Source organism: Myotis nattereri (genome assembly GCF_964212035.1).
Source record: "Myotis nattereri genome assembly, chromosome: 18".
In the NCBI taxonomy this organism is placed as follows: Eukaryota; Metazoa; Chordata; class Mammalia; order Chiroptera; family Vespertilionidae; genus Myotis; species Myotis nattereri.
The window spans coordinates 17,536,638-17,563,950 of NC_138093.1; the positions used below are offsets into that span (position 1 = coordinate 17,536,638).

Here is a 27,313-nt window from a genome sequence, read left to right on the forward strand (position 1 = left end):
GCAACTGAATTTTATGTATTATCTTGGGTTTTCCTTTTGGCCCACCCAGTATCTCGACTACTAAAACTAAAAATGTCAAAACCTATGTGTTTCCTCCCTGTTCAAATAGCCTTAGGATAGTGAGAATCTGCATCTGTTCTCTCCAGCTCTGTGGCCATCAGCCCCTGTGGTTAAAATCACTGGGCACTGGATGTGGCTGATCCGAGTTAAAGTCCAGTGTGTGTTTCAGTATAAAATAAAATAGACACTGGGTCTGACAGGTTAATATTTTTTAAAACATTAAAACATCTCAACTTTTATGGTGATTATACGTTTTTATGTTGTGTCGAATAAATGTTATCAAAATTAGAATTACCTCACCCCTGACCGGTTTGGTTCAGTGGATAGAGCGTCGGCCTGTGGACTGAAGGGTCCCAGGTTCGATTCCGGTCAAGGGCATGTACCTAGGTTGCGGGCACATCCCCAGTAGGGGGGGGTGTGCAGGAGGCAGCTGATCGATGTTTCTCTCTCATCGATGTTTCTAATTCTCTATCCTTCTCCCTTCCACTATGTAAAAAATCAATAAAATATATTTTTTAAAAAATTAGAATTACCTCTTTATTTTTTAAAATACAACTACTAAACTTTAAATTATATATGTGACTTGCATTTATATGTCTGTTGAACAGCAGTACTCTAGAGAGATTGAATATAGATTGAAATAAGACCTGTTTCTTCCTTTTAAGAAACTAGGAGACGACTGCTAAAATCAATAGCCCCAAAGCCAAATGGGGCAGTCAGTACCTGAAATGCCCAAGGAGGCTTTGATGTGAAACAAGTGTCTCTGATGCACTCAAGCCTAAAACCTGTCTACTTACATTAACTTGTCAAACACTATGAGCATAAAACAGCCAAACAAACAGTGCCTGTCATCTGCCATTTGAGAACTGTTGGCTTAAAAACAGAGTGTAGGGAATGGGTATTGATGGGGGGTTTTGGTGCCTTTCCTACTAGAGTCAGAGCCTTAAAGCACTCCTGCAGGGGCCTGGTATTTCTGTTTCCTTAGTTGCTGGTCAGGGTAAGGACTCGGATCTAGATGATACAGGAGCTGTGACTTTATATTTCACTGGCCTGATTGCCAGAGCCATCCACAGCTCTCTGTGGAGTCATTATTAAAGTACCCTGCCTCCCAATTTAACCCATAGAGTGCCAGGGAGAGTGGTCGCGCTCCTCCTGCAGTATCTAGTTCTAACTCTGCTTTTATTAGTGATGGTGATATTGCTAAATATGTCAATTCTTGCTGTGAAAATGATGATTTTGTGGAAGATATTGAATATGTAACTTCATTTACTTGCGATTCATAATTTTTTTCCTAAACTGCTGTAAAATCAGCAAAAATGCCTTGGCAATTTTAGCATAGTTCCTAGGATATTAGTTGGCACTCAAAGGGTTAAGTAAAAGAGCAAAGATAAAGGGGAAAATGAAAGGTTTGAAAACTCTAGGGTCGCCCTAGCCGGTTTGGCTCAGTGGATAGAGTGTTGGCCTGCAGACAGAAGGTCCTGGGTTCGATTCTGATCAAGGGTACCTGCCCAGGTTGCGGGCTCAATCCCCAGTAGGGGACGTGCAGGAGGCAGCCAGTCAATGATTCTCATCATTGATGTTTCTATCTATCCCTCCCTCCGTTCCTTTCTGAAATCAATAAAAATAAAAAAATAGTAGCATCGCCCAGTGGGGTGGCCAACCTGAAAATAATTGATTAGGTGTGAGAATTTAAAAATTATCTTTAAAAAAACAAACAAACTCTAGGGTCTTCATTTTTTACTTTAGGGTTTCTGAAAGATATTTGGAATTTATATATGTACACACGTGAGTATATTTATGTATATATGTGTAGTCCATGTTCGCATAGTGATCTTTTTCCCATTTCATTGCAGATGGAGTCTGCACGGAAGGCTTGGGAGAATTCTCCAAATGTGCGTGAAAAGGGATCTCCAGTAACTTCCACAGCTCCTCCAATTGCCAGTGGTGTCAGCAGCAGTGCCAGTGGCCCGAGCAGTGCTAATTACAACTCCTTCTCCAGTGCGTCCATGCCTCAGATCCCTGTTGCCTCGGTCACCCCCACAACGTCACTGTCAGGTGGAAGTCTTTGTACCTTTCCTTTCAGTATCTTCAATTCAAATTTCTGAGGATCACTTTCTGTTAACTATCCCCCAAAAAGTATCTATAATAATAAAACCATAATGATGTCTTTTCGGACAACCTTCCGGAGCTGCCAGGGAAGCCCGGGTCCCGGGTGCCTGCCGTGGCTGGAGGGAAGCCGGTGTCGAGGGAAGGAAGGCCTACTCTTGCACAGATTTCGTGCATCGGGCCTCTAGTTATTTATAAAAGACATCAAATTATGCCATTCGTATCCTCCCCTCTCTTTGCCCTCTCCTAGTTTTAGTTTAGCAAATGCTTATTCATTTACTAAAACACTTTCCTGAACCTTCTCTTCCTCCTCTCTCCCCTGCTATCCCTTGTTACAATTATTAATGAGTAATTTGTGAAAAAATTTGCATTATGTTTTTTTCTACGAAATTTACCTTTTGACTTATTTTTTAACTCATACAGCTAATTGAACCACCTCAGAAATAACATAGAATCATACAGTTTTTAAATTTTTGGCTGTCTCTATCTAATTTGAAGGAGCGATTGGCCTAAATCTATTGGGTTGACATTTTCTGATGAAGGGTAGGGATAGAGAATTTCCAGGTTGTGTTTTGAGTGGATAATATCCACTAGTATTTTGGTTTTGGTTTTGTTTGTTTTTAAGGAGAGTCCAGCAGCATCCCCATTAGAAGGCTGTTTCTTTTACTGAAAACAAATTTTATTTCAAGCTTCCTGATATTCTCATATTTCCAAAGCAGCGAGAAACTCCTTTCTAATAGTTATAAAATATATCTGGCAAAGAATTTACCTTCTTTCATTCTTACTTACTGATGGTAGTACTGCTTTTCAATATTCTGACATTCTCTGCTAGTTGTAAGTACTAAAACAACTGATCATTGGGTTATGCTACAGTTTAGAGGGGTGGGAGACGTCAGCCCACGGGCCGTATAAGGCCCCAGAAATCATTTGGTCTAACCCTGCCAAAGCATTAGGGGTGAGTTAAATGTTTGATCAAATATAGCAGGCTAATTTTTAAGTTGATAATTTTGTATGGCCCTTGGGAGAAAAAAAGTTCCCCACCCCTGATCTAGAATCAGAAGTATGTATTGTTCTTTATTAAGACAAATCCAGAAATTCAAATCAAAGGGAGTGTTCCAACTATATCTCTTTCTCTGTGCAAACATTCCTCACCACCCATTTGCAAGGCATCTTTATTCTGCTACTGGCTCTTGCTTAGGCCCCAGTCTACTGGAGAAGAGTCTGTAGGAAGATTTAGGAAATAAGGGACTGCAAAGCTTCCTACTTCTTTGGAACCCAGCTACTTCCTTTTTTCCAGGTCTATAGTTTCTCCATAAATTTTTTCATGAGGGCCATCTTATCATATTACTGGTAGAGACTCAAGTTGAACAGCTAAGGTAGTTTAATCTGATGCTCTCTCATATAGAACATCATTAAATGTCTAAAAATGATTATATCTCTCTTTAGTCAAATACCAGTGTTGTCATTTGCTTTAGTATTGCAATCATTGGAACTCATTGATCAACAGAAATAATTGACCTTTCAAGTTGTATAATGCCACATTTATTAATAGTTGTATGTGTTTTTTTAAGGTATGTAGGGGGTCGGTGCTGGAGAGAGAGGGTGAGCTATAGATAGATAGAGATCATTATGGTAGTGATATATTTCATATCCCCCTTTGGCCCAGAGGACATATAGTATCTAAGTACATGGTGGGCATAAACATTAGTTCTCTAGTTTCTGGCTAGCACTTGAGTTCCTTTACTATGAACAGCGGCCCTTTAAAATATATTACATTGTTCCCTTATTTTATCTCTCTCCCAAATATAGGAGCTGGTACATACACTACCTCTTCTCTGAGTACAAAATCTACAACCACATCAGACCCTCCTAATATTTGTAAAGTGAAGCCCCAACAATTACAGACAAGCAGCCTGCCTTCCGCAAGTCATTTTTCACAGTTAAGCTGTATGCCTTCCCTCATCGCCCAGCAGCAACAGAGTCCACAGGTCTATGTGTCTCAGTCCGCAGCAGGTAAGGCTTTTAGACTTGAATATAAGGAATTGAGAAAACGAAGACTTTTGAATGCTTTTTCTCTTTTTAGTTACACTTCAAGTTTAAATATCTTTTATCTGCTTTGCAAATTTATTTCCAGGTAGAATTAACTGCTCTCTCTCCTTGATAAGCATTCTAGGGCTCTTGGCATTTATTTCTTACAAATATATTAGACAAGTTAGTGTCCAATAATTTGGAAAATAACTTATGCACTTGATATTATTCCAGTCATATTATAAAAGTTTTGTTATCTGGAACTTCACAGATTGATAATAAAGTTCATGGGGAAGAAGAAACGTAAGAATAGCAAAGAAGAAAAATTTGTATATTGGGAACGGGAGTAACTTGTATTACTAAATATCACAATGTTAATCTGAATAAAATACGTAGTAAATAAACATTTGGATAATATTCAAACTCTCTGATGATTTAAATTCAAAATTAATAGGCTATTTCTTACCTTTCCATATGGGAATAATAGAAAGATTGATAACTAGCATCTTTAATACCCAGGATCATGGGTATTGTATTAGGCTCTTAAAATACCTTGCTGGTGAGAATATATAAATTGACATAATTCTTTCAGAAAGTTATCTCAGGACATTTTATGTGTACATACTGTAGTAACTATAAAACATACCGTTTTATAGTTAAGTTTATTTGTATAAGATATACATAAACTTATTAATCAGAGATACGTGTATGAGGGTGTTCATTATAGTATTGTTTATAATGATGGCAAATTAAAAATAATATTGAAGTTCTTCAAAACATAAAAATGGCAAATAACAAAATAGTGTGTATAATACATAGAAAAGAAATCTGTTAAAAATTTATACCAGCCCTGGCCAGTGTGACTCTCACATCAATGTTTACCTCTCTCTCTCTCTCTCTCTCTCTCTCTCTCTCTCTCTCTCTCTCTCTCTCTCTCCCCCCTTCCCTCCCTCCCTCTTTCTCTAAAAATCAATTTAAATATTTTTTTTAAAATCCGTGCCAAATTCTTTCAGTTATTAAATGTCAGTTCTTTTAAATATTTTGCTAAATTCTAGTTGGTAGATTTAAAATTGGAGTGGACTTGCTATTAAACAGGTGGGTTCATTTTCAGTTTTAGTAGAATATGTAAAATTTTTCTATTTTATACCCCATTGGCAGTATATAAGAGTGTCATATTTTTCTATACCTTCACAAGTACTAGAGTTTCCTTGTTTTAATTTGCATATACCTGTCTAAATTCTGAAATTTAGATACTTAAGACTGGTTTTTTTTTCTAATGGTCTATAGCTCAAATCCCAACTTTCTATATGGACACCAGTCATTTATTCAATACCCAGCATGCACGATTGGCTCCACCATCATTGGCTCAGCAGCAAGGCTTCCAACCAGGTCTTTCTCAGGTAAACATCACATACTTCTTCCATCGTGCAGTTGTTTTTTTGTTTTTCTGTTTTTTCATTTTGATGGTGTAGTAGTTATCTTGGGCTACAAATAATAGACTCTTTGAAGTTATAATCCTTTTAACAATATAGGACAAACCATGATTACCTAGGATGTATAAGCAAAATGTTAAAACTTTCCCATTGTTGATGGTTAACAATGTAGAATCAAGTAATGGATTGAAAGGAAAATGTTTACATTTGGTTTTAAAGAAAACTGGTATGTGGTATTAATCATTTATTCTTCATAGCTAAGTTTATTTTCCCACATGTCGTGAGTTGTATACATGGTGCTCACATACCGTTTTCTCCTTGCATGGCAGCCCACTTCGGTTCAGCAGATCCCGATTCCTATTTACGCACCACTGCAGGGGCAGCACCAAGCCCAGTTGAGTTTGGGTGCTGGACCCGCTGTTTCCCAGGCCCAGGAATTATTCAGTTCTTCCCTTCAACCGTATAGGTAAAACGCTTTAAAATACATTTGTGGGTTGGAAACATTGTAATTGCTGAGCTTTCTTGCCATATTCCTACTGCTTCTTCCCTTTATGAGCTAGGATGACCCTCTTATAAACTACATTAAATTATTAATCGTGTTGATTATGAACCTCAGTCTGTGGTCATTTTAGTCAGACTTTACCGAACAAAGTCAAGCCTCAAAATTTCTTGAAGAAGAAGGTAACAGCAGTCCCATGACAATTTGAAATCATAGAAAATAGCTGCTAAGGGCCCTAAAGGTTTAAGTGCACCTTGGTGCTAACAATTGGAAACCCAAGTCTGCTGTGTAAGGGCTGAGGCCAGGGCAGAGTGTGATAAAAGACGAGTAGAGGGTCGGACAAGGAAGAGAAGTAGTGGTGATATATATGATCACTATTCAGCCTTTTACATGCAGTAACTTAGAAAATTTAATCCTCACAAAACCATATAAGGTGGATTGTCATCCCCATTTGACATGCTGAGTTGGGACTTAAAAGGGGTTGGTTGGTTTGTTTAACTTAAGGTTACATTACAAATCAGTGAGAGCCTGATTCAACCCCAAGTGGTCTCATCTCCAACTTAATAAGAGTGGAAGGGTGGGGGCATGAGCAAAACCCATGGCGTAGCTCTGTCATCATCGTGGCATGGCTGTGGTCGATATTCTTTTGATGGCTCTAAACCCGCAAAAAGAAAAGTAAAATATTTCTTTAGGGCAGCTTAGAATGGTTGCAAAATTAAGCATTAGTTTTTAGAAATATATTGGGTTTTGATGTGGTCCAGATAGAATTTTTATACTCTATATATAGATTAGACTTGACATCAATTGGTAATAGCTTATTTCTTTTAGATTACATAAATTATATTCCTAAAAAAGCTAGTTTCAGCTAATTAAACTTCCTTAGCAGAGCATAATTATTAATAAACTTGAAAAATGTGGCTCTCCCATCTATTTATTTACTTAAATATGTTTTTATTGATTTCAGAGAGGAAGGGAGAGAGAGATAGAAACATCCATAATGAGAATCATCCATTGACTGCCTCCTGCACGCCTCCCTACTAGGGATCAAGCCCACAACCCAGGCACATGTGCTAACTGTGAATCAAACCATGACCTTCTGGTTCCTAGGTTGACACTCAAGGATTGAGCCACACTGGCTGTGCTCACTTTTGTTTTTTGATTTAAGATTCTTTGGTAGAATTCTTTGGTAGTATATCTGTATAATTATATATGATGTTTTATTTTCTGGTATTTACTCCATCATTTAGTTTGGTTATTCCAGGAAATTCTCTCCCATTAGAAGCAAAACTATTTACCCCAAGTAGAAGTTACAGGCCATCTCTTTTGTACTATTAAATTTGTGGTTATCTTGGAATCTGTGATTAAAAATTTTAAATTTCTAATTCAGAACTAGCAAATAATCTCATAATCGAATCTCCTTTTAATTGTTATTGACTGCTTGAAACATTGTTAGAAAGTTGCAGCTACTTTTCAGCTCTGACAAGAGAGTTCAGTGATTGCTTAACAATGTCTTCCATGGCCTGGGAGATGGAGTAGCAGTGCACTGGCATTCTGTATCTGTACTTCCCATTGTGGCAAATGCCTGGGAAGACCAGACTGTTTACTAGGGCTATAGGGTAAGCTGTATATGGCTACTGTATTGGAAGACACAAGTTTAGGCTTCGAAAGTAGTTTGTATCTCTACTACATCATTCTGCTACTTCTTTTTTTTTTTTTTTTTTTTCAAAATATATTTTATTGATTTTTTTACAGAGAGGAAGAGAGAGAGATAGAGAGCCAGAAACATGGATGAGAGAGAAACATCGATCAGCTGCCTCCTGCACATCTCCTACTGGGGATATGCCCGCAACCCAGGTACATGCCCCTGACCGGAATCGAACCTGGGACCTTTCAGTCCACAGGCCGACGCTCTATCCACTGAGCCAAACCGACTTCGGCCATTCTGCTACTTCTTGCTCTCAACCTAATCAGCTTGTGTTTATTCATAAGGAATCCCTGAATTGATATCTGCCAGTGCAGTAGACTTTAAGATTACTTAGGACTCTAGACTAGCACTCCTGCTCGGTAGCTTTTGTCCCTGCCACATGTCAGTTTAACAGAGCAAAATTATAATACTAGAGGCCCAGTGCACAAATTCATGCACTGGTGGGGTCCCTCAGCCTGGCCAGTGATCGGAGCCAATCAGGGCCCTCGCGCCCAGTCCCAGTCTGGGCAGGGTTGGCTGGCCAGGGGAAGGGACTGCAGGAGGTTGGCTGTGGGAGAGCACTAACCACCAGGGGACAGCTCCTGCATTGAGCATCTTCCCCCTGGTGGTCCGTGCACATCATAGCTACTGGCTGGTCGTCTGGTTGTAACTGTCACTTAGGCTTTTATATAGATAGATATGTAATAATTGATAATATTATCTTTAATCCACTACTTTGATTTTAGTTACTTGCTCTTTATCTTAGCCTTATGTAAAGTATAGATTGGAGGCCTCTATCCCAGAGGTCTTAAGTTAGATTTCAGCATTGTATTTTATTTTTTATTCTTAATGTTTTTATTGGGGTGATACTGGTTAACAAAATTATGCAAGTTTCAGGTGCACACTTCCACAACACATCTGTACACTATATTGTGTGTTCACCACCCCGAGTCAGATTTCAGCATTGGGCGGGGAGGGGGTTGTTTTGTTTTTAATTTTCAAATAGTTTCCATGGAGTACATTTCAGCCTAGTAACTTATTTTATAACTAGAAATTTGCACCCTTTGATCATAATATTGGTGTTGCATATTTTAAAGATGCTAAAAGAGTAAATCTTAAAAGTTCTCATCAAAAAATTTGTAACTATGTTGACTAGGCTTGCTATGTTGATCATTTTGCAATATATGCAAATACCAAATTATTATCTTTATATAGGTATATATGTCTCTTACACCTCAATTTAAAGAAAGAAAATACTTCTGAATAATCCTAATGTGAACTAGTACTCTGCTTCATTCCATAGAGATCTTGAGGCCTCTTATAAGAAATATATAAGAGGGGGGATGAGGACACATTTGTAATACCTTAACTAATAAAAAAAAAATAAAAAATAAAAAAAAAAGAATCTAAAAAAAAAAAAAGAAATATAAGAGGGGAAATAATGAAATACAGATGATGCAAGTCAGAGCTATTGGTGCTGTAAATTAAATGGAATGTCAGTACCAAAGAGAAGACGGTAGGTAGGTTTGGTTCTGAGCTTGCTAATAAACACATGAAAAGAGAATCATTCTCGTTGTTCAAAAGGAAAAAATCTTGCTGGTTTCTGGGAAGAAGCTTTTTTCCAGAATTTTTATATAGTGGGCCCTAAGGCTTGAAACAGGTACCTTAGATAAGGTCTGTGGTCACTGCCTCCTTTCTTACACTAAGTAGAGTACTTGGACATTTAGGCTACTGAGTCTTAAGGTTGCCAGATTCCAGGTAGAATTAACTTTTAGCACATCCTTTTCTCTTCAATACTGATGTAGATCTCAGCCGGCCTTTATGCAGAGCAGCCTGTCCCAGCCATCTGTGGTCCTTTCTGGTACTGCCATCCACAATTTCCCAGCTGTCCAGCACCAGGAACTTGCCAAGGCACAGTCGGGTCTTGCGTTTCAACAAACTTCCAGTACTCAGCCAATTCCTATACTGTATGAACATCAGCTGGGTCAGGCATCAGGACTGGGAGGCTCCCAGCTGATCGATACACATCTTCTCCAGGTAATTACAGCATGAGCGAGAGCAGGCGCTGTCTGTCGTGCTGTCTTATGCGGCAGGTGATTTAAGGGCAGTTTTTAAAGAAAAAATGTTAAAAGACAATGGAAAACTAAGGTCTTCCCTTTGATCTGAGACTAAAATTCTGCCAGATTTCTTTGAAGCCACAACCTTGGTGTCTGAATTGGAAATGTTTAAAATCTTATGGTTGTTTTCTTATTAAATTTTTTCTAGGCTAGAGCAAATCTTACCCAGGCTTCAAATCTTTATTCTGGACAAGTACAACAGCCTGGTCAGACAAATTTTTATAACACTGCCCAGTCACCGAGTACTCTCCAGCAGGTAAACTATGGCATGGTAAATTTCCTCACTTTTCTTTATCATTATTATTGTTGTTGTTGCTGCTGCTGCTTCTGTTGTTTGGGAATTTCAACAGAACCAAGATAGGGAGATGTGTGATAGTCTTCAGACTTTTTTCTGGTGTCCTAGGAATTCCAGGGGGTCCACTGGTTGGTCCCACAATACCCGTCTTTCACCCACTTTTTATCGTTGTGTGTGTTTTTTTTTAATGGGTTTCCATGTACTTGTTTATTTTAACAAAGGAGTCCATGAATGTAAACATTTGAAGGCTATTGTTAGGGATATGCAATTACGTGTAAGTGATAGGTGCTTTACTTCGTGCTAGAGATGAAGGAAGATTAAAGACCATCATAGTGGTCACTGTAACACCCAGGGTAGTGCAGCAGAAGGTACATGACAAACATATTCCTTACATGTATGATTGTAATTATAATTTTCAGTGAAAAGTATAAATTTTTAAAACTCTCCTGGCAATTTCATTAATCAGCTTACTCTTTAAAAGTTGGTGGAGGGCTGGGTGAGAGAAGCAAGCCTCAGTCATCTTCTCATAACTATTTTTGGTGGCTATTTTAGGGGTGATAACTCATTCCTATATATTACCTATTGACATTCAAAATAAATTACTATTTGGGAAGTTGTAACTACTTTCTTACATTGTATCCCGTGGTTTTATTGTATTTTGTGTTTGTTTGACATGTACTGTAGATTAATTAAAAGATAGTTATTTCAGTTAGTTTCTCCGATGCTAATTTGTTATACTGTTACACTTTTCTTTTTTTTAATCCTCACCAACTATGTGTTTATTGATTTTTAAAGAGAGGAAGGCAGATCTTGTCCATGCCCCGATCTGGCATGTTCCAGATCGCACAACTTTTTGGTGTATGGGATGATGCTCCAACCAACTGAGCCACCCGGCCAGGGCATACTGTTGCATCTTTAAAAAAAGAATGGAGATAGTTACTAAGCAAAAGATTTATATGTGAAATGTGCTTAATATATTGATGTTTTCTGTTTAAAATCTTACTCAAAAGAATGTGAAGAGTTGTGTTATAGTTATAGGGATATACGGACAGGCTCTGTATAAGCAAATTGCTACAGTTTCTGTTTGCTTATGTCCTAGGTTACAGTACCTTTACCAGCATCCCAGCTTTCCTTGCCTAACTTTGGATCCACGGGGCAGCCTTTAATTGCTCTGCCTCAGACTCTTCAGCCTCCGTTACAGCACACTGCCCCCCAAGCACAGGCCCAGAGCTTGAGTCGCCCTGCACAAGTCAGCCAGCCTTTCAGGGGATTAATCCCTGCTGGAACCCAGCACAGCATGATCCCAACCACAGGGAAAGTAAGTGAAGAGAAATGGACAGTTTCTTTGAGAATCTAATGTGTTTGGCCCCCTCTGTGTTTTACCTCATAACAAAGAATTCACAAATGTTGTGGGAGAATTGGATTTATACTGCCTTTTGGACTTTTCAGCCACAAATTTGGCCTTGTTAATTCCATGGTACTTGAAAACTATAGGATTTTGGTACTGAGGTTCTTTGCCCTTTGCTAGATTAAGTCTTCATATATAGAATACTAAACACAGCAGGTTAGCTTATGGGGTTGCAGAAATGTTAGGTTTATTTTATGCTCTTTCTCAGATGTCTGAAATGGAACTAAAAGCCTTTGGAAGCGGCATTGATATAAAACCAGGCACACCTCCAATCAGCGGAAGAAGCACCACACCCACCTCTAGTCCCTTCCGGTAAAGTGGGCATTTGCATTTGCTATAGAATTCCCAATAACTGGTTACCTTTTGTTTGTTAGATGCATACAGTGTCGCCAGTCCTGTGGTAAGCACAGACATTCTGATAGTTTTATGTGAAATATTAAGCTATTGAAATATTAAGAATATATTTGTTATACTGTAATTGAAGAACTTTGTAATACAGGGCAAATATAGCCAGTATCCTTTCTCACCTCTGCTCCTCCAATGTCTTTCCACTGCTCTGATGTTTGGTAACTCACCTTGGTAATTCTCATCAACTACCAAGTATGATGAGTCTGCCAAGCACACTGTCTACAAATCGAATAGCATCATTAACCCAGCACTGCCATACTGACCAGTGACGACTTCTTTCCAAGGGCCACTTCCACAAGTCCGAACAGCCAGTCCAGCAAAATGAGCAGCATTGTCTATCAGAAGCAGTTCCCGTCAGCCCCTGCCACTGTGAGAATGACACAGCCTTTTCCTACACAGTTTGCACCCCAGGTGGGCAGATACAAGTGAGAAATGAGTATGATTTACTTGCAAATGCTTGCTAACCTGGCGAATTCTCTGATTTTATAGTCTTGCCCTATTATAACCAGTTCAGAAGCACAGTTTTTAATTAGAAGCAGTTTCTTATTGAACAGTAAATCTATAGCATTCAATTATAGACTCTAAGAGTTTTAGCTAGACACAGGTAGATATATAGTTTGAAAGCAGACAATAGAAATAGTCAAAAGATTCCCCACACAGCTCTGATCCTTTTATTTCAGTCCTGTTCCTTTTATCTTGTTGAAGAAGTTGACTTTTCAGAGAAGGGTCCCAGTGCTTAAAGTTTCCTAGGGTTTTTTGTTTGTTTTGGGGGTTTGTTTTGTTGTTGTTGTTCATTTCTTTTTTTAAGATAACTATAGGTAAGGTAAATTTTCCAAAAGATATTCTAATCTATGTATTAAAATGTTGGCTTCTCTTCCCTTTGCTGATCAGATGGAAGGACTAAAGTTGATAAGAACACTCACAAGTTAGAATTGGCACCTGAAATATTTGCCAAATAGCATTATTTTTTATTTAGCTTCAGATTATGTGTGGAGTAGGTGTATGCCTTTTCTGCAATTATATCTTTTTAAAAAGGTATCCCGAGTAATAGCCTCCCTGTCCCCCGTTCAGAATCTGTAGCTGGGCACTGGCATGCTGCACTGTCTTCCCGTAGACTCTCCCAGCATGGCCTGCGGTTCTTGTCCCGGTGCTAGAGCGCACAGATCCGTACACCCTTTCATGGCGGTCATGGCGGAATTGGTGCACATTGACTCTGGGATAAGCCAACCTGGTCTAGTTGGCAAAATAAAATTTTTTAACAGTTTAATGTTGTATGTTTTGTTTTTTCACTCAGATTCTCTCTCAGCCTAACCTGGTCCCTCCATTGGTAAGAGCCCCACATACTAACACCTTCCCAGCGCCCGTTCAGAGGCCGCCAATGGCACTGGCCAGTCAGATGCCTCCTCCGCTGACCACAGGCCTCATGAGCCATGCTCGTTTGCCACATGTAGCCAGGGGTCCTTGTGGATCACTGTCTGGAGTCAGAGGCAATCAGGCCCAGGCTGCACTGAAGGCTGAACAAGACATGAAGGTTAGTACAGTGTTGGCAGCCGCCAGAGCAACCGTCTGTCTCTGAACCATGTCTTATGATGCTCTGGACCCATAACTGCATATCCAGGCATTCATTGTCTCAGCAGACTTCACCAAGCTAATTGCTTTTATTTGTTCCCTTTTTTTTATTATTATTATTATTATTATTACTTATTTTATTTTTCTCCCTATTCCCCCCACCTGTTTTGTTTTTTCTTTTTCTTTTGCAACTATTGTCAACAAACAAGTTTATATTTTAAATTCTGTGGCCAAATGAATTGCTTATAAAATAAATATTTGAGGGAGATCTGAGTTTAGCTGCTACATTTTTTTGGAAGAGTAAAAAAAATAATATGGACTATTATAGGCTTCCCCATTTTCTTTCGTTTATTTTTTTTGTTTTCCTCCCCCTATGTCCCCTTCCCAAAGTTAAGATATAAATCATGCTTCAGAGAAAACTCTGGAATGGGTAAGACATGATGTCTAGCTTGATTTTTCTTCCCTGAGTCCCAAGTCCAATTTTCTTCTTGAACTGTTTTCATACTCCTTTGCCTGCCACCTGCAGTGGCTTGTTCCACAGCAGTTTGTGTAGCCGTGTAGTTGTAGATGAAGAGCTCACAAAAGCACTTTGGGATCCTTCGCAATACAAGGCACTGGTGACCGTGAGGTGTGCTGATGCAGAAGTGCCTTGAGGAGCCTGTGTGGGGACGGTTTTGTAGCATAAACCTTACCTGTCTGCCTGTACAGCCAGCTGAGTCGTTTATGTCTGTGTTTACTTAGTCTTGACTTTAGAGATCTTCATAATTTTGCCTATTATGTCACCAATCTGTATCCGGTCAGACTAGAACAAAGAAAAGCTTACTGCTTCCAAACAGGGAAATGGCCGTGGTTGGGTTTTACTCGGGATTAGAAACATGTTTATGAAAATCCTAGAGAATTTGGTTGACTGGCTGGAGTTTCTTTCCGCGTTGATAGCCCTTGTTTCTGATCCTGAGTAAGCGCATTTAAAGACTGCCCTGCAGTGAAACTGGTTAACGTCCCCTCCTTTACTGAGGCTGTGCGCCCGGAGTCTCCCTCTGCTCGTAACTGACAGATACTGGTCTCTGTAGAAATCTCCGGGCACTGTTTGGCCTTGGTTTCCAGTTTTGTTCCCGGCTCCTCGGCAGTTGATTTCTCGTAAATTCCCACATTGGGAATGGCATTGGAGCTTAATAATAGGGTGGAGGAGGGCACAGATTTCCTGAAAATTGTTTCAGATTTTTGGATAGTACAGAACATGTGGGGTTTTTTATATGCAAGAGGTGTAGAAACCTGTGTTACAGTGGTATAATTTATAGGTCTACGTAAGTATAAACTTGGGGCATGTAGTCATTAAAATGAGGCAATTATTTTACCAGCTCAGAGTGTGGTAGGAGCTATCAGAACTTAGTGATGCAGTGAAGTCCTAGTTACTAATTTCTGATGCTCTTCCCCTGCAGAAGAGAGCTGTGGGAAGAGGACTCAGCCACAAGACATTTGGTCCTAGGTGTTGGTAATGCCACAATATAAGTGCTTCCTTTTCATTCTATTGTAGACCACATGCTGATAACTAGAAGTTTTAAGTGTAACATAAATGTTTTCAAGTTCACAAGCAGGCTCCCTAGATAACATATGGTATCAGTAAGGTTTGTCCCAGAAAAAATACAAAGTAACAGCAATTTCTATTTTGTTGCTTTATAAGAGGGCAAACTGAAAAAGTGGTGGGAGGTGGTCCTGTCTTTTTCAATATTAAAGGAAAAAATCACTGAATGTTTTCAGAGCTAGGAAGAACTCTATCCATTAAATGCTGAAAAATCAATGAGGTACTTTTGGTTTGGGCCAAACCAGCGTGGGAAAGCTATTGGTGATTGGTGAAAGAATTCAAACTGAGAGTGATTGACAGGCTTTGGTGATGCTGCAGCATCTTCAGTTGTTGTTTCTCATTCTTTAAGGCAAAGCAGAGAGCAGAGGTTCTTCAGTCCACGCAGCGCTTCTTCTCTGAACAACAACAGAGCAAACAGATAGGGGGCAAGGCCCCGAAGGTGGACGGCGACTCCAGCAAACCTCCTGAAGCACTGACTGACGCTCCTGGTGTCTGTCAGGAGAAAGTAGAAGAAAAGCCTCCTCCTGCACCCACCATGGCCACCAAACCTGTTCGGACTGGACCCATCAAACCTCAGGCCATCAAAACCGAAGAAACAAAATCTTAAAAGGCTGTGGTTTATGGCAGGCGCCTGGGGAGGGGAGAGGGGAAGAAGGAAGGATGCAGACAGCTCATGCCAGCAGCCGAAGGGGTAAAATGGTCTGTGACACTATCCTATCCCGAGCTCGGAGGTGCACGGGGGACATAGGAGCCATTCACACTGACACAGGCCGCACCCGTACAACGAGGCTTTGCCAGCTCACACCCACTACCCAACACACCCTGTTGATGGCCATGCATCTCAGTCTGGATTTACATACAAACATGTGCACATGTTCTTAGAGTGTGTACCACCTAGAACTCAGTCCTTATGGTTAGAATAAGACACCAGAAATCAAGAAAGTAACACTGCAGAGGAGTAGCCCAGCCCAAATAGCACCTGGTCCCAGCTGGTAACAGCAGTGACTCTCCCTTCCAGCCTGTGGATGTGGTGGTGGCATTGGTGGGCACAGTGGTGAGGAGCTGAAGAACTAGGGCTGCACAGAGGAGCCTATGTCTGCCCCGGGCAGCCTGCTGCTTTTATAACATGGTAATTGAGTTGAACACAAAGTATAGTAACTGATCTCCCTTCTTCCTGGCTGAGCACGCAATGGTGGTGAAATAGTGGTGTCAGCACCTGAACATGCCCGGGTGGGCAGTGCCCGGCTACTGCTTCTTTTTGAAATGATGCTTTGCTTTGGTCGTGGCCCAAGCTGTGAAGTGTTGCTGGGCTTCTCCTGTGGCCTGCTGATCACTCACACGATAGTCACACAGCGGGTGAATACTGGTTGGGGCGAGTCTTGCCTGCCTCACTTGGTCATCTTTATATGAATCCAATGAGGTGTGTGTGTTGGGGGGGGGGGGGGGGAATTATTGTTTTTGTTTGTTCATTTTGGTCTTTCTGAAACGGTTTTTAGGTGATATTCATGAAGGGCAGTCAGTACCTAGAACTGTGCCACTAATGAGAGGAAAACCTGTCTGAGAAGGTGCGTCTTCCCAGAGCTGCCGTCCCACCCTTGGGGCCTCTGCTGGGAAAACAGAATCAAGTCTCAAACAATGCCTTTTTAATTGTATCTCTAGTATTATAGACGTAGGGCAGTATGTATCATACCTCTGTGAATGTAAAATACCTTGTACCTGCTTTATGATACGTAGTAGTGACCGTGCTTTATCAGAGCTGTTTTTAATGATGTTATCCTAGACTGTTTTCTTTCCAGATGATGATGGAGAAGCTTAAAAAAAAAATGGTGCCAGGTATCACAACAGTGACAGAACTTTGCTGTTTTCTGGAGATTTGTTTTTTACTTTTTTTTTTTTATTGGAGTGTGCTGGATGTCTATAATTTTGTTCAGATGACTGCAGAACCTGGAAAAGCTGTTGCTGCTATTGATGCATAACATACTGCTATTGGTCTTTTTATATAAATAAATATATATATATATATATATACATATATATATAATTTGAATTTTTGGAAACTTTAGCTGTGCTGTCAACTTTGGAAAAACTATCCCAGTCGTACTGTGTTGGGTTGGCATTGTACAGAAATTAACAGCCATATTGGTCTAGAAACGTTCAACATAATTTTTTCCATTTGTACAGGGGCAACGCACTGTATTAAATATGTAAGGTCTTAATCTACATGGGTTTGATTACAGAAACTAATAAAGTATTCTCTAAATAATGAGTCTTGGAGCTTCTGATCCATTCCTGAAATCTGAAGCAAGGTCTGTTGTGCCCAGTGAACAGCATTATGCAGGGACTGGTTTCTGACTTGGAGGAACGTCTCTGCACTCACAGTCATTAGCACCTACCCAAGGAATTGATTTGTCAGTTAAACTTGTTGCCTAAAATTCCATACCCAAAAGCATGGCTTCCAGCCCCAGCTTTAGGAAAACTGGTAATTCAGTCACTAACATATTTGCCCTCTCCCATTGCCACTGGTTTCCATATTCTGATCCTTAAGTTCAGTGCTCCTAAATTTTCAGAGCTTACATTATCTTCATTTGCAAGCCAAATTATCTTAATTTGCTCAGTTAATCATTATTAACTTGAAACACCACTAATAGCTTAGGCCAGTGGTTCTCAACCTTCCTAATGCCATGACCCTTTAACACAATTCCTCATGTTGTGGTGACCCCCAATTTCATTGTTACAAATTGAACATAATGTAAGCATAGTGATAATCACAAAAACAATATGTAATTATATATGTGTTTTCCAATGGTCTTAGGCGACCCCTGTGAAAGGGTTGTTCCACCCCCAAAGGGGTTGCGACCCACAAGTTGAGAACCGCTGCCTTAGGCCCTTTGCTGGCTAGGGTCTCCAATGGGAAAAAATGTAATATTTTTACATTTTACCCCAAGTGATATTTGTATAACGGCTTCTCTGTTTGGTCATACAAATCTCATCTCTGGCTTCTCTGCCATATGATACCTCAAAAGATGTTGCATTTATTAGTTGACAGTGGGTTTGGTGACAAACTTCTGGACATTCTTTACCCCTTGAACTTTTCTGCTGAAAAGGAGGGTATGTTTTTGTCCTTAGCTATGACAAATTGTGCTTTATGATGGAAGAAAAGATTGGGGGTGTAGGGTTGGAGGATGGGGAGGATATTTTGAAAAGGCCTGTTGGCATTTTCACAATACAAGTTAGAGAAAGTAAAGCTCAACATACTCTTAGCCAGAGGCAAGATGTAGAGGTAGAATCAGAATGCATCGTGGATTTTAAAAGATGGAGAGTAGACTGTCTGGACTTCTACATTGTAGGCATGTCTTGTAACAGGTCACCGAGGCTTTTCATGCTTGGCTGCAGCATGTATCATAGCTTCTGAGCACTTTTGGTATTTTCACATCCGCTTTCCAGTTTCCTTGCAGTGTGCAGTTAACCACAGCTCACCTGTTTGTGAAAATCACCTTAATTTGATTACATTTTAGGAAGACATTTATTTTTCATCCAATCATCTGATTAAGTCCATGCCACAGTTTCTGCTCATGAAATGAAATGGAAAAGAACAGGATGATGACTCTGAATGTTACACCAGCCATCTCAGCATTTGCATGTCACCAGAGAAATGATTGCTTGGCCCTTTTCCTTCCTCCATCTGCTGGTCTTAACTCACCCTCAGGTGTAGGGCTGAGTCTGCTGTTGGCACTCAAAGCAGGGGCTCTGCCTTAGCCGGTTTGGCTCAATGGGTAGAGCGTCTGCCTGCAAACCAAAGGGTCTTGGGTTCGATTCCTGTCAAGGGCACATACCGTGGTTGCTGGCTCCTCTCCAGCCCAAGCCCTGGTCAGTACGCGTGCAGAAGGCAACCAATCGATGTGTTTCCCTCATATCAATGTTTCTGTCTTTCCCTCTCACTTCCACTCTAAAAGATCGATGGAAAAATAGCCTTTGGTGAGGATTAACAACAAAGCAGGGGCTCTGTGGCTTTCTGAAGTACACAGAAGACTGGCATCCAAGCCCAGAGTGCTGTTGAGTTTCAGCCTGTCTGGGGATCCGACAAGTAGAAGTTCATTTCCATTGTGGGATGAATGTGATATTAATGTCACTTGGATTCTTAAGTAAAAGCCCTCGACTATTTCTGGACTAGTGGCCCGTTGGGTGAATCAAAAATCATGGATGCCACAATTGCTTGGTTTTATTTTCATTTTTTGTTAAGCCTCACCTGGGGTATTTTTTCCATTGACTTTTAGAGTGGGAGGAGAGAGGGGAGAGACACACATCGATTGAACTACGACCTAGGTATGTGCCCTTAACCCTTGGTGGGAATCAAGCCTGCGGCCCTTCCGTGTGAGGACCGGCGCTCTACTCGCTGAGACACCCTGGCCAGGGCTCAATTGCTAAGTTTTAGGTATACATTTATTTCCCACCCAATCTTTTAATGAAGCCTATGCATTTCTTTGAGATGTCTGCTAAACTAGTCTTACATATAATCACTTCAGATGCATCTGGACTACAGACTCTCCAAGACTCCCAGATAAAGCCCAGTTCTCCACAAAACCATTGCACCAGCACAGTAACAAGATATAAAACAGACCATTTTAAGAAATCAGTATGGCCCTAACCGGTCTGGCTCAGTGGATAGAGCGTCAGCCTGTGGACTGAAGGGTCCCAGGTTCGATTCCGGTCAAGGGCATGTATCTTGGTTGCGGGCACATCCCCAGTAGGGAATGTGCAGGAAGCAGCTGATCGATGTTTCTCATCCATTGATGTTTCTGACTCTCTGTCCCTCTCCCTTTCTCTCTGTAAAAAATCAATAAAATCTATTTTTTTTTAAAAATCGGTACCGTCACCGTGTTCCTCCTGAGGTTGACGTCCAATAATTGCTTCTGATACAGTCAGGCCCCACACAGAAATCTGTTTATACTTTGACAACCTTCCACAATTCGGAGACTTCGGTGATGCTCTGGCGGAAGGAAGCAGCTGGGAACACAGCACCTGCAGGTTCTGATTCAGCTTAAGTGATTGTTGGATTCCCACCTGGCGCTCAACACTGCTGCGCCCTGGGGAAGGAGGGAGGAAAACATTGGGCGCCTCCTTTCAAAAAGTATAGAATGGGATTCGTGAGGAAATTGGAAATTGCATACACTCTTGCATACACATATATTCATCTTCCTCTCTGGGCTAAACGCTTATATAAAAACATTTTAAAATGCAAAAAAAAAAAAACATATAATTAGGGGATTTTGCAAATATTTTCTCAATCCTCACAACAGCCCTAGGAGAAAGAGTATAACTCCTCTTTACAGGTAAGAAAACGGGCTCATCCAAGTGAAATGACTTGCCCAAGATCACTCAGCTCAAAGGTGGGGAGCCCTGCCATCAGTCAATTCTTTTCAAAGCCAAAGCACCTGCCACCTCAGCAGGAGTGCTGTCAATCACCAGAAGGGTGGGCTCAAAGGTGCTGATGGTGCTGGGAGGGGAAGTGTCCATGACTCAGCTTCAAACTGTAGTCAGTAGCTATTGTCATGTTGGCCAGCCTCTGCGTTGGTGCTTCCTCCTCGCCCCAGTGGCAGAATGCCCTTCCAGGCTCTGCTCTTCAGACCCACCTTCTCCGGCCGCAAGGCCACAGGTTGGGGATCTCCCCACTGCTGCAGGGATCATTTGTATCAGCTGCTACCTAATGTCTAAGGGCGCAAATGACTGTCATTAACTCAAGTTCCTGGGAGAGAGGGCCTCAGGAGGATAAAAGACAGGTGAGGCAGTGGGTGTGGCGGGTCAGTCTTTCCTTCCCTGGAGGTGGAGTAGCTGGAGTGTGGGCAAAGAGTCTACCCTAAGGGCATATCTTTACGAGACATGAGCTGAGGTGTGGAAGGGGTTCTAGACTGAGCTGATCTGGCATCCAAAGGTAAGTCAGCTGGGCTTCCTCTTAAGAACAAACTTTTCAGCCAGAAGACCAGGCCTGGCTCCTCCAAGGCCGAGCCCACATGAGGTTTGCTCAGCCCTGTCATGGAGAGAGCATCGTCTGAAGCCAGGCGGACCTAGGTTCAGATTCCAGCCCTGTGGCCCTGGGGGAGCTGCAGGAGTTCTCCGCTCCTCACCACCCCCGGGGCCCCCTTCCCCCCCGCCCTTTGTTTGATGGGGACCTTAGCACCGACCTGGCAGAGGTACTGTGGTTATCAAATCAAGTCCTGTGAGAGGACACCCCTCAGGGGCGGGCACTAAGTGGGTGGCCGCTATGATTTCTGTTAGCAATATCGAGCCTCAGGTGTCTGACAGACGCACAGCTGAGCGAGTAGCCTGGGCCCGAGCCCCAGCTTTGTCCGTGTCGCCTTCCCGTTCTTTAGGAGGTAAGTGCCCCGGGAGGAAAGCTGGGCAGGTGTCAGCGATGCCCAACAGGCCTGTGAGAGGTGGGCTCTGTGCCAGTGGCCCCCGTTTGAGGGGAAGCAGCACCATTCAGGGCCCAGCTGTGCAACCCGGGGAGCGTAGGTTCACCTCTCTGGGCCTCCATTGCCATATTGCAAGATGGGGGAAGAAAGCCTGTCCTACCTCAGGGGCGAGAGGACCTCCCCGCTCCCCCAGGGCAGGTATTTGAGGAAGTCCCTGCCTCGGGGCAGGGCTGGGGCTGGGGGCCGCTGCAGGAAGGACCCCCGAGGCAGGGAAAGCCCTCTGCAAACCTTGCCAGGCTGGAACCGGCAGATTTCCTCTCACCCTGATGCCTGTGTTGCTGGTGCTTGTGTTTTAGACTCACAGGTGAACTGAATCTAAATCCCTCGAATCCTCTGAGCACAAGGCCATGGCTCAGAAGAGCCTCCTGGGCAACGGCGTGAGCTTCCCCTACAAGGACTTGGTGTCCGAGGTGGCCAGACGCAGGTTCACCATGACCACCAGGTACGCAGAGCTTGGGGGGCAGTGGGGTGGGGAGGGGAGACGCTGGCGAATGTCAATGTATTCAAATGTGTTCGTCCATGGCAGGGAGGAGACAGTTTGTGAATGAGAAACTGCTTTGTCACCCACTTGGGGGGGAACAGACCTTTCCCACGTGGCTCCTCCAGAGGTGATGGTAAGGGGGCTGGGATGAATTTCAGATCCGTGGCTCTTAATTTGGGGTGGTCACTTTGGTAAGTTATGAGGTCCCCTCTTAGTATACAAATGCGTGACTTTGCAAAGTTTGGGCACAGCAAACCCCGGAAGCTCGCCGTTATTCCGAAGGCTGTAAGTTCCTGTGGGGACGCGGTCTCCTTCCCCGAGACCGGCCTGGTGCCCAGTACCATGCTCATGGTGCCCTTAGAAAGGAGACCCCTCACAGCTGTCTCGCCTGAAGGAGAGCGTGTGCCTGCCGCTGGAGGTAGGGTGGGCAGGTAAAACACTGGGTTCCTAATTACATTTGCATTTTAGACAAACAACAAAAAGTTTCTTTGGCCGAAGCACACCTGTGCAATATTTGTGATATGCTTCTAGTGAACAATCAGTGGTTTATTTGAATTGCCCGATGAACGGGGCCCTGTGTTTTCCTGGGCTAAATCTGGCGAGCCTGCAGGGGTCGCTGCGGGAGGGAGGCCCTCCTCTCTCGGGTCTGAAGACATCTGTGGATAAAAGTGCCTGCCGAACACGGGGACTCTCATTTCTACTAAAGCTGAGCTCTAGGCAAACCCTGGTGCGGCCAGACGCCTCCCCTGCTGTGTGTGGGGAGGTTCGGTGGAGAAGCCGAATGTCCTGGTGGAGGGACAGGAACTGGAGGGAGCCGGTAGGACTCTTCACTCCGCCCATGCCCACCTGTTTGGTACTCGTGTCGGTTATGTGGATGGATGAGTTATATTGTCTAGTCTTAAGGAATGTGGCCCTCGAGGTTCTGCGAAGAAGCCTGCACTGAAGCAATTCTAACACAGGAAAGAGGAATAAAGAACAAATATTGGCAGGGCGGACCCTTCTGCGTTGTCAGGTTGGGTATCAGTTTAAAAATGATGACTTTATTAAACCTGATAAGTTAGCCAAAACTGTTTTTGAAATATTGATTTAAAATCTGGACCTCTATCCAATATTGTTCACAACGCTTGTTGACCTTAGAGTTTATTGGAATATAAGGTAGTAGTGAGTTAGGTGCGATTTCTTAGTTCACAGGGATGTGGGGTGTTGGAAACCTTTAGTGATTGGTGTACATGGCAACCACTGGTTTAGACCGTCTTGGGTTGGGGGCTGTGGCCACTGTGCTCCGACATCCACGCAAGAAGGAATAGACTCCCCTCCCCCACTCAATTCTGGGGCCTTTCCTAGCCCACACATGACCCTCTCCATCACCCCACCTCCCCTGAGCAGCAGTGGGCTTCAGCTCTGAGAGATACGGCAGTGAACTTGGGGTCGGGAGGTCTGAGTCTGCATTCTGGTCCTGCCTTTTACGGGCCACAGGACAGGGGTCAATCGCTGCCTGTCTCAGCTTCCCGGGCTGAGAATCTGCATGTCCTTCGTATCTCGTTCGTTTCTAGTCCCCGGAACAAAGCAGGCGGTCAGGGGACAGTTCAGTCTGGGTCTTTGAGCTCTTGATGGGCTAGTCTAGTTCCTTGAAGGCAGGGTTTGCCCAGCCCTGGGTGGGATGGGGGTGGAGGTAAGTTAGGCAGAAAGGAGAAGGGAAGTGAGCCTAGAACTGAGCTGGCGGAGAAAAGCTGGGATGCCAATGAGACCCTGAGGTCGAGCCTGCCCTGGGCTGAAACTGGAGAGCTGGCTGGTAGGGGTGGACCCAGGGCCATGGGTTCCACGGGACCCGTGCAGACAGCTGAGTTCCCTCTGAGACGAGCTGACGCGCAGTTAAAGTCTACTAGCGTGCGGCTTGTTTTCACCAGGTGGCAGCTCTATCGGCGTCTGTGGATGAGTCAGGAAGTGGCTGTCTTTTGGGGCTGGGGACTGAGGGGTTGTTTTTTTCTTCTCTTAAAAAAATCCTGTCTTTGTTTAAAATACCATTCATGATGCCTTTCCTCCCAGAGAAGAGATGCTTACCAAGGAAGGTGAGGAAGCCCTGATGAGGAAGCCAAAGGGTTTGGATCAAGTCCCTTTCCCTGACATGGCCGACCCCCCATTCCCCCGAGCCCCACCTCCCTCTCCAGCTGAGGACCCCGAAGTCTCCTAGGCATGCAATACGTCAGTTGTTTTGAAATGGACTTGGACATAAAACCCAGAGGACGGTTTGGGGGAGGCCTGGGGTTGTCATGGAAGACTGTCTTGGAAGGTCTTTGTTCTCTTTCCTGTCGTCTTCTCCGCGCCCACTGTTGCCCTTTGTTATCCTCACACATGCTATAGCGTCATCTTTGGTTCTTCAAGCCACGTCTCTGATATGTGTATATATTTATCTTTAATTTCAGTCATGCTGTTTGAATTTAAAAAAACAATAAAAAAAAAAAGCAATCAGGCCTCAATGTTTGTTACTAAATCTGGATGATGACAAGCCCAGGCCTCTGAGACTTTCCAGATCCGAGCTCCAGAGAACCCTGAGGTGTTTGGATTTTCGAAACTCAGCCTGAGACAGGGCAAGTTTATGGCCTGTGGCCTAAGGGAGCTGCATCGCATCTCGGGCGCTGGTGCGAGGCGGGTGGCATTTCACATGTATGGGCAATGGTTTTAAAGTTTGCTCCTAGGAGATTTAAGTGAATTTCAAGCTCGGTAACAGAAGGATTGTACCTTGAATAGCAGCTGAGAGCAGGGACCTCACTGGGGAGAAGTGTGTTACTCAGACTCCAAACTCGGGGCTCCCACTGATCCCAAATCACCAGGAAGGATTCCCACGGCTCTCTCAACAGCCCGAGAGCATCACAAACGTGATCGTGTGAGAAACGTTCTTAGGTGCCATCTTTCATATCATCCCCTTCTTCGTAGAGTCTTGGTAGGTGTTCTCTCACCACGCTGGCCCTTAACATGTGCTCTGGTCCCGCCCCCACCCCTCCCCCACCCGCATAGCCAGTGGCTGTGGTGTTGGTGTGAAGTCAGGTTCCTCACCTGTGGTTGCTGCAGCAACGGGCGTCGTGGGCATGGGGGTGCACCATGGGCACCTGGCGTTGCCTGCTGGGTCTCCCACACAGGACGCTATCTCAGTCCCAGGAGGAAACAGACCTGCGCTGTCCAATAGCGTAGCCACTAGCCACATGTGGCCGCTTAAATTTAAATTCATTAAAATTAAATAAAATAGACAATTTACTTCCTCAGTCACACTAACCATATTTCAACAGCCCGGTAGTGACTCGAGGCTGGTGGCTACCACACTGGATGGTGCTGGTGTCTGGGCCAGAGGCCGAGGGGCCTGTCCACGGCCACAGTCAATGCAGCTTCGGCACAAGGAGGGGGACGGGGAGAAGGGCTAACAGACGAACTCTTGGGGTGGCTTTATTTCCCGTTGTTTCTGAGTAAAGTTTCAGGGTGGTTTCTTTCTGCTCATTTGAGGATGTCCTGTGCCAGCTGGGCAGGGCCCCAGGGACACATCGTTGAACAGAGTGACCCAGGCCTGCACCCATGAGTTCACACTTCAGTGCGGAAAAGCATATACAGTGTAAACAGTGGACTGTATCATGTCGGGGATGATGCGGGGAACCGGTCTAAGATAGGACGACACGGTAAGGGAAATCAGAGGTGGCAGAGGAGGCAGCAGTCGCGAGCTTAGATAGGGTGGTCTGGGGAGGGCACCCTAGGAAGGTGACATGAGTAAGGACTTGGGGACAGTGATGGAGTTCGGTGGGTGGGCATCAGGGCCAGCGGGAAGGGCCAGCGCATAGTCCTGGGGACCCACGTGTGCCTGGTTGTTCAAAGGACAGTAGGTGCTAGGGCTTGGCTGGAGTGAAAGGAATCAGGAGACATTAGAAGATGCAGTCCCAGTGCGGGGCGGGTGGGGTGGGGGGGGCACGCGGGGGGAGTGTGTGTGCTTGGCAAGGACTCTGCTTGTGACTTTGTGTGAAATGGGAAGCCGTGGGGTGGGGAGTGGGGGGGTGTTCAGGAAAGGAGAGGCACAGTGTGGCTTGCGTTTCAGTGGGCCTCACTGGCCGCTGAGTGGAGCTTGGGTCGCATGGGGCGGGAGCACACACTTCAGAGTAATGCAGGAAAAAGGCCACGGTGACGTTGACAGGAGAGGCTGTGTGTGTGTGTGTGTGTGTGTGTGTGTGTGTCGGGGACGAGTGCAGGGGAAGCCAGGGAACCCCAGAGAGGAAAAAGGAGCTTAAATTCTAGAGCGTTCTTGACAAGCCTTTGGGTCCCAGATAGTTTGGGGCATGAGAAAGCAGAAGCGACGTCTGCTTGTTCTGGGTAAAGCATGTGTTGGTGGCAAAGTTCCAGGAGAAGTGACTCTTCACCAGCAGGACAACCAGGGGAACCTGAGCTCTGTCTGGGGGAAGGGCCCGAGCACCCTGAGTGTCCGACGACACAGGCGAGCTCGGACACGTGCCGGTGTCCCCGGTGGGACACAGGACGGGCTAGAGAAACACAGTGAGCCGATGGGCTGGAGGCCAGAGCTGGAACTGGGTATGGACACGGTGTCAGCAGCCAACACTGGGATCTGTGCTGGTGACGAAGACCAGGTGTGATGAGTAACTAACTCTGCCTGGAGCCTCCCCTCCTGCTGGGGGCCCCCTCCCTCGCTTATCTCAACCGCAAGGGCCACCCTGAAGAGAATGGCGAAGAGGAAACCCCTGACTTGACTGAAAAAGCTAACGGAACGCAGTCCAAGCAGAACTGCCAAGAGAAGGTGTTCTGCCCGTTAAGTTCAGTTATTAAAAAACAACACTGTACGGTCTGCTTACCTGACGTGGTGGTTTATGAAACTCATGCCAGCAAATAAGAACCGAATTGGAGTTAGGGTAAAGAGAGGGTGAGCTGAGGAAAGATGAAAAGTTGATTCTGGAAGGACCAAGAGGGCCAGGAGATGGGGCTGGGAAGGTGTACATTCCAGTGTTTGCCAGGTGTCATCCTGGGTGACACCTCTGTTACACACACACACACACACACACACACACACACACACACCTTGAGCATCCTGCCATCCCAGCTGCCAACCCAAAGGAATTCTCTGATGGTTGGAATCTGTATACTCGTCTCTTATGCAAAATATCCCACAATATCCGAGGAGGATGGT

The 27,313-nt window shown here is 43.9% G+C and overlaps 1 protein-coding gene across 1 annotated transcript in view; it reads left to right on the plus strand.

Moving 5' to 3' along the window:
- PRRC2C (proline rich coiled-coil 2C) overlaps positions 1–17,003 on the plus strand; it is a 76,882-nt gene extending 59,879 nt beyond the window's left edge. The window contains exons 25-35 of the mRNA XM_081113199.1: positions 1,914–2,115; positions 3,976–4,179; positions 5,482–5,594; positions 5,957–6,093; positions 9,616–9,847; positions 10,076–10,183; positions 11,322–11,540; positions 11,839–11,942; positions 12,323–12,449; positions 13,333–13,569; positions 15,539–17,003. Of these exons, the coding sequence (XP_080969325.1) occupies positions 1,914–2,115; positions 3,976–4,179; positions 5,482–5,594; positions 5,957–6,093; positions 9,616–9,847; positions 10,076–10,183; positions 11,322–11,540; positions 11,839–11,942; positions 12,323–12,449; positions 13,333–13,569; positions 15,539–15,796 (1,941 nt within the window). The 3' untranslated portion in view covers positions 15,797–17,003. The remainder of the gene's footprint in view (positions 1–1,913; positions 2,116–3,975; positions 4,180–5,481; positions 5,595–5,956; positions 6,094–9,615; positions 9,848–10,075; positions 10,184–11,321; positions 11,541–11,838; positions 11,943–12,322; positions 12,450–13,332; positions 13,570–15,538) is intronic.
- Positions 17,004–27,313: the final 10,310 nt, after the last annotated feature.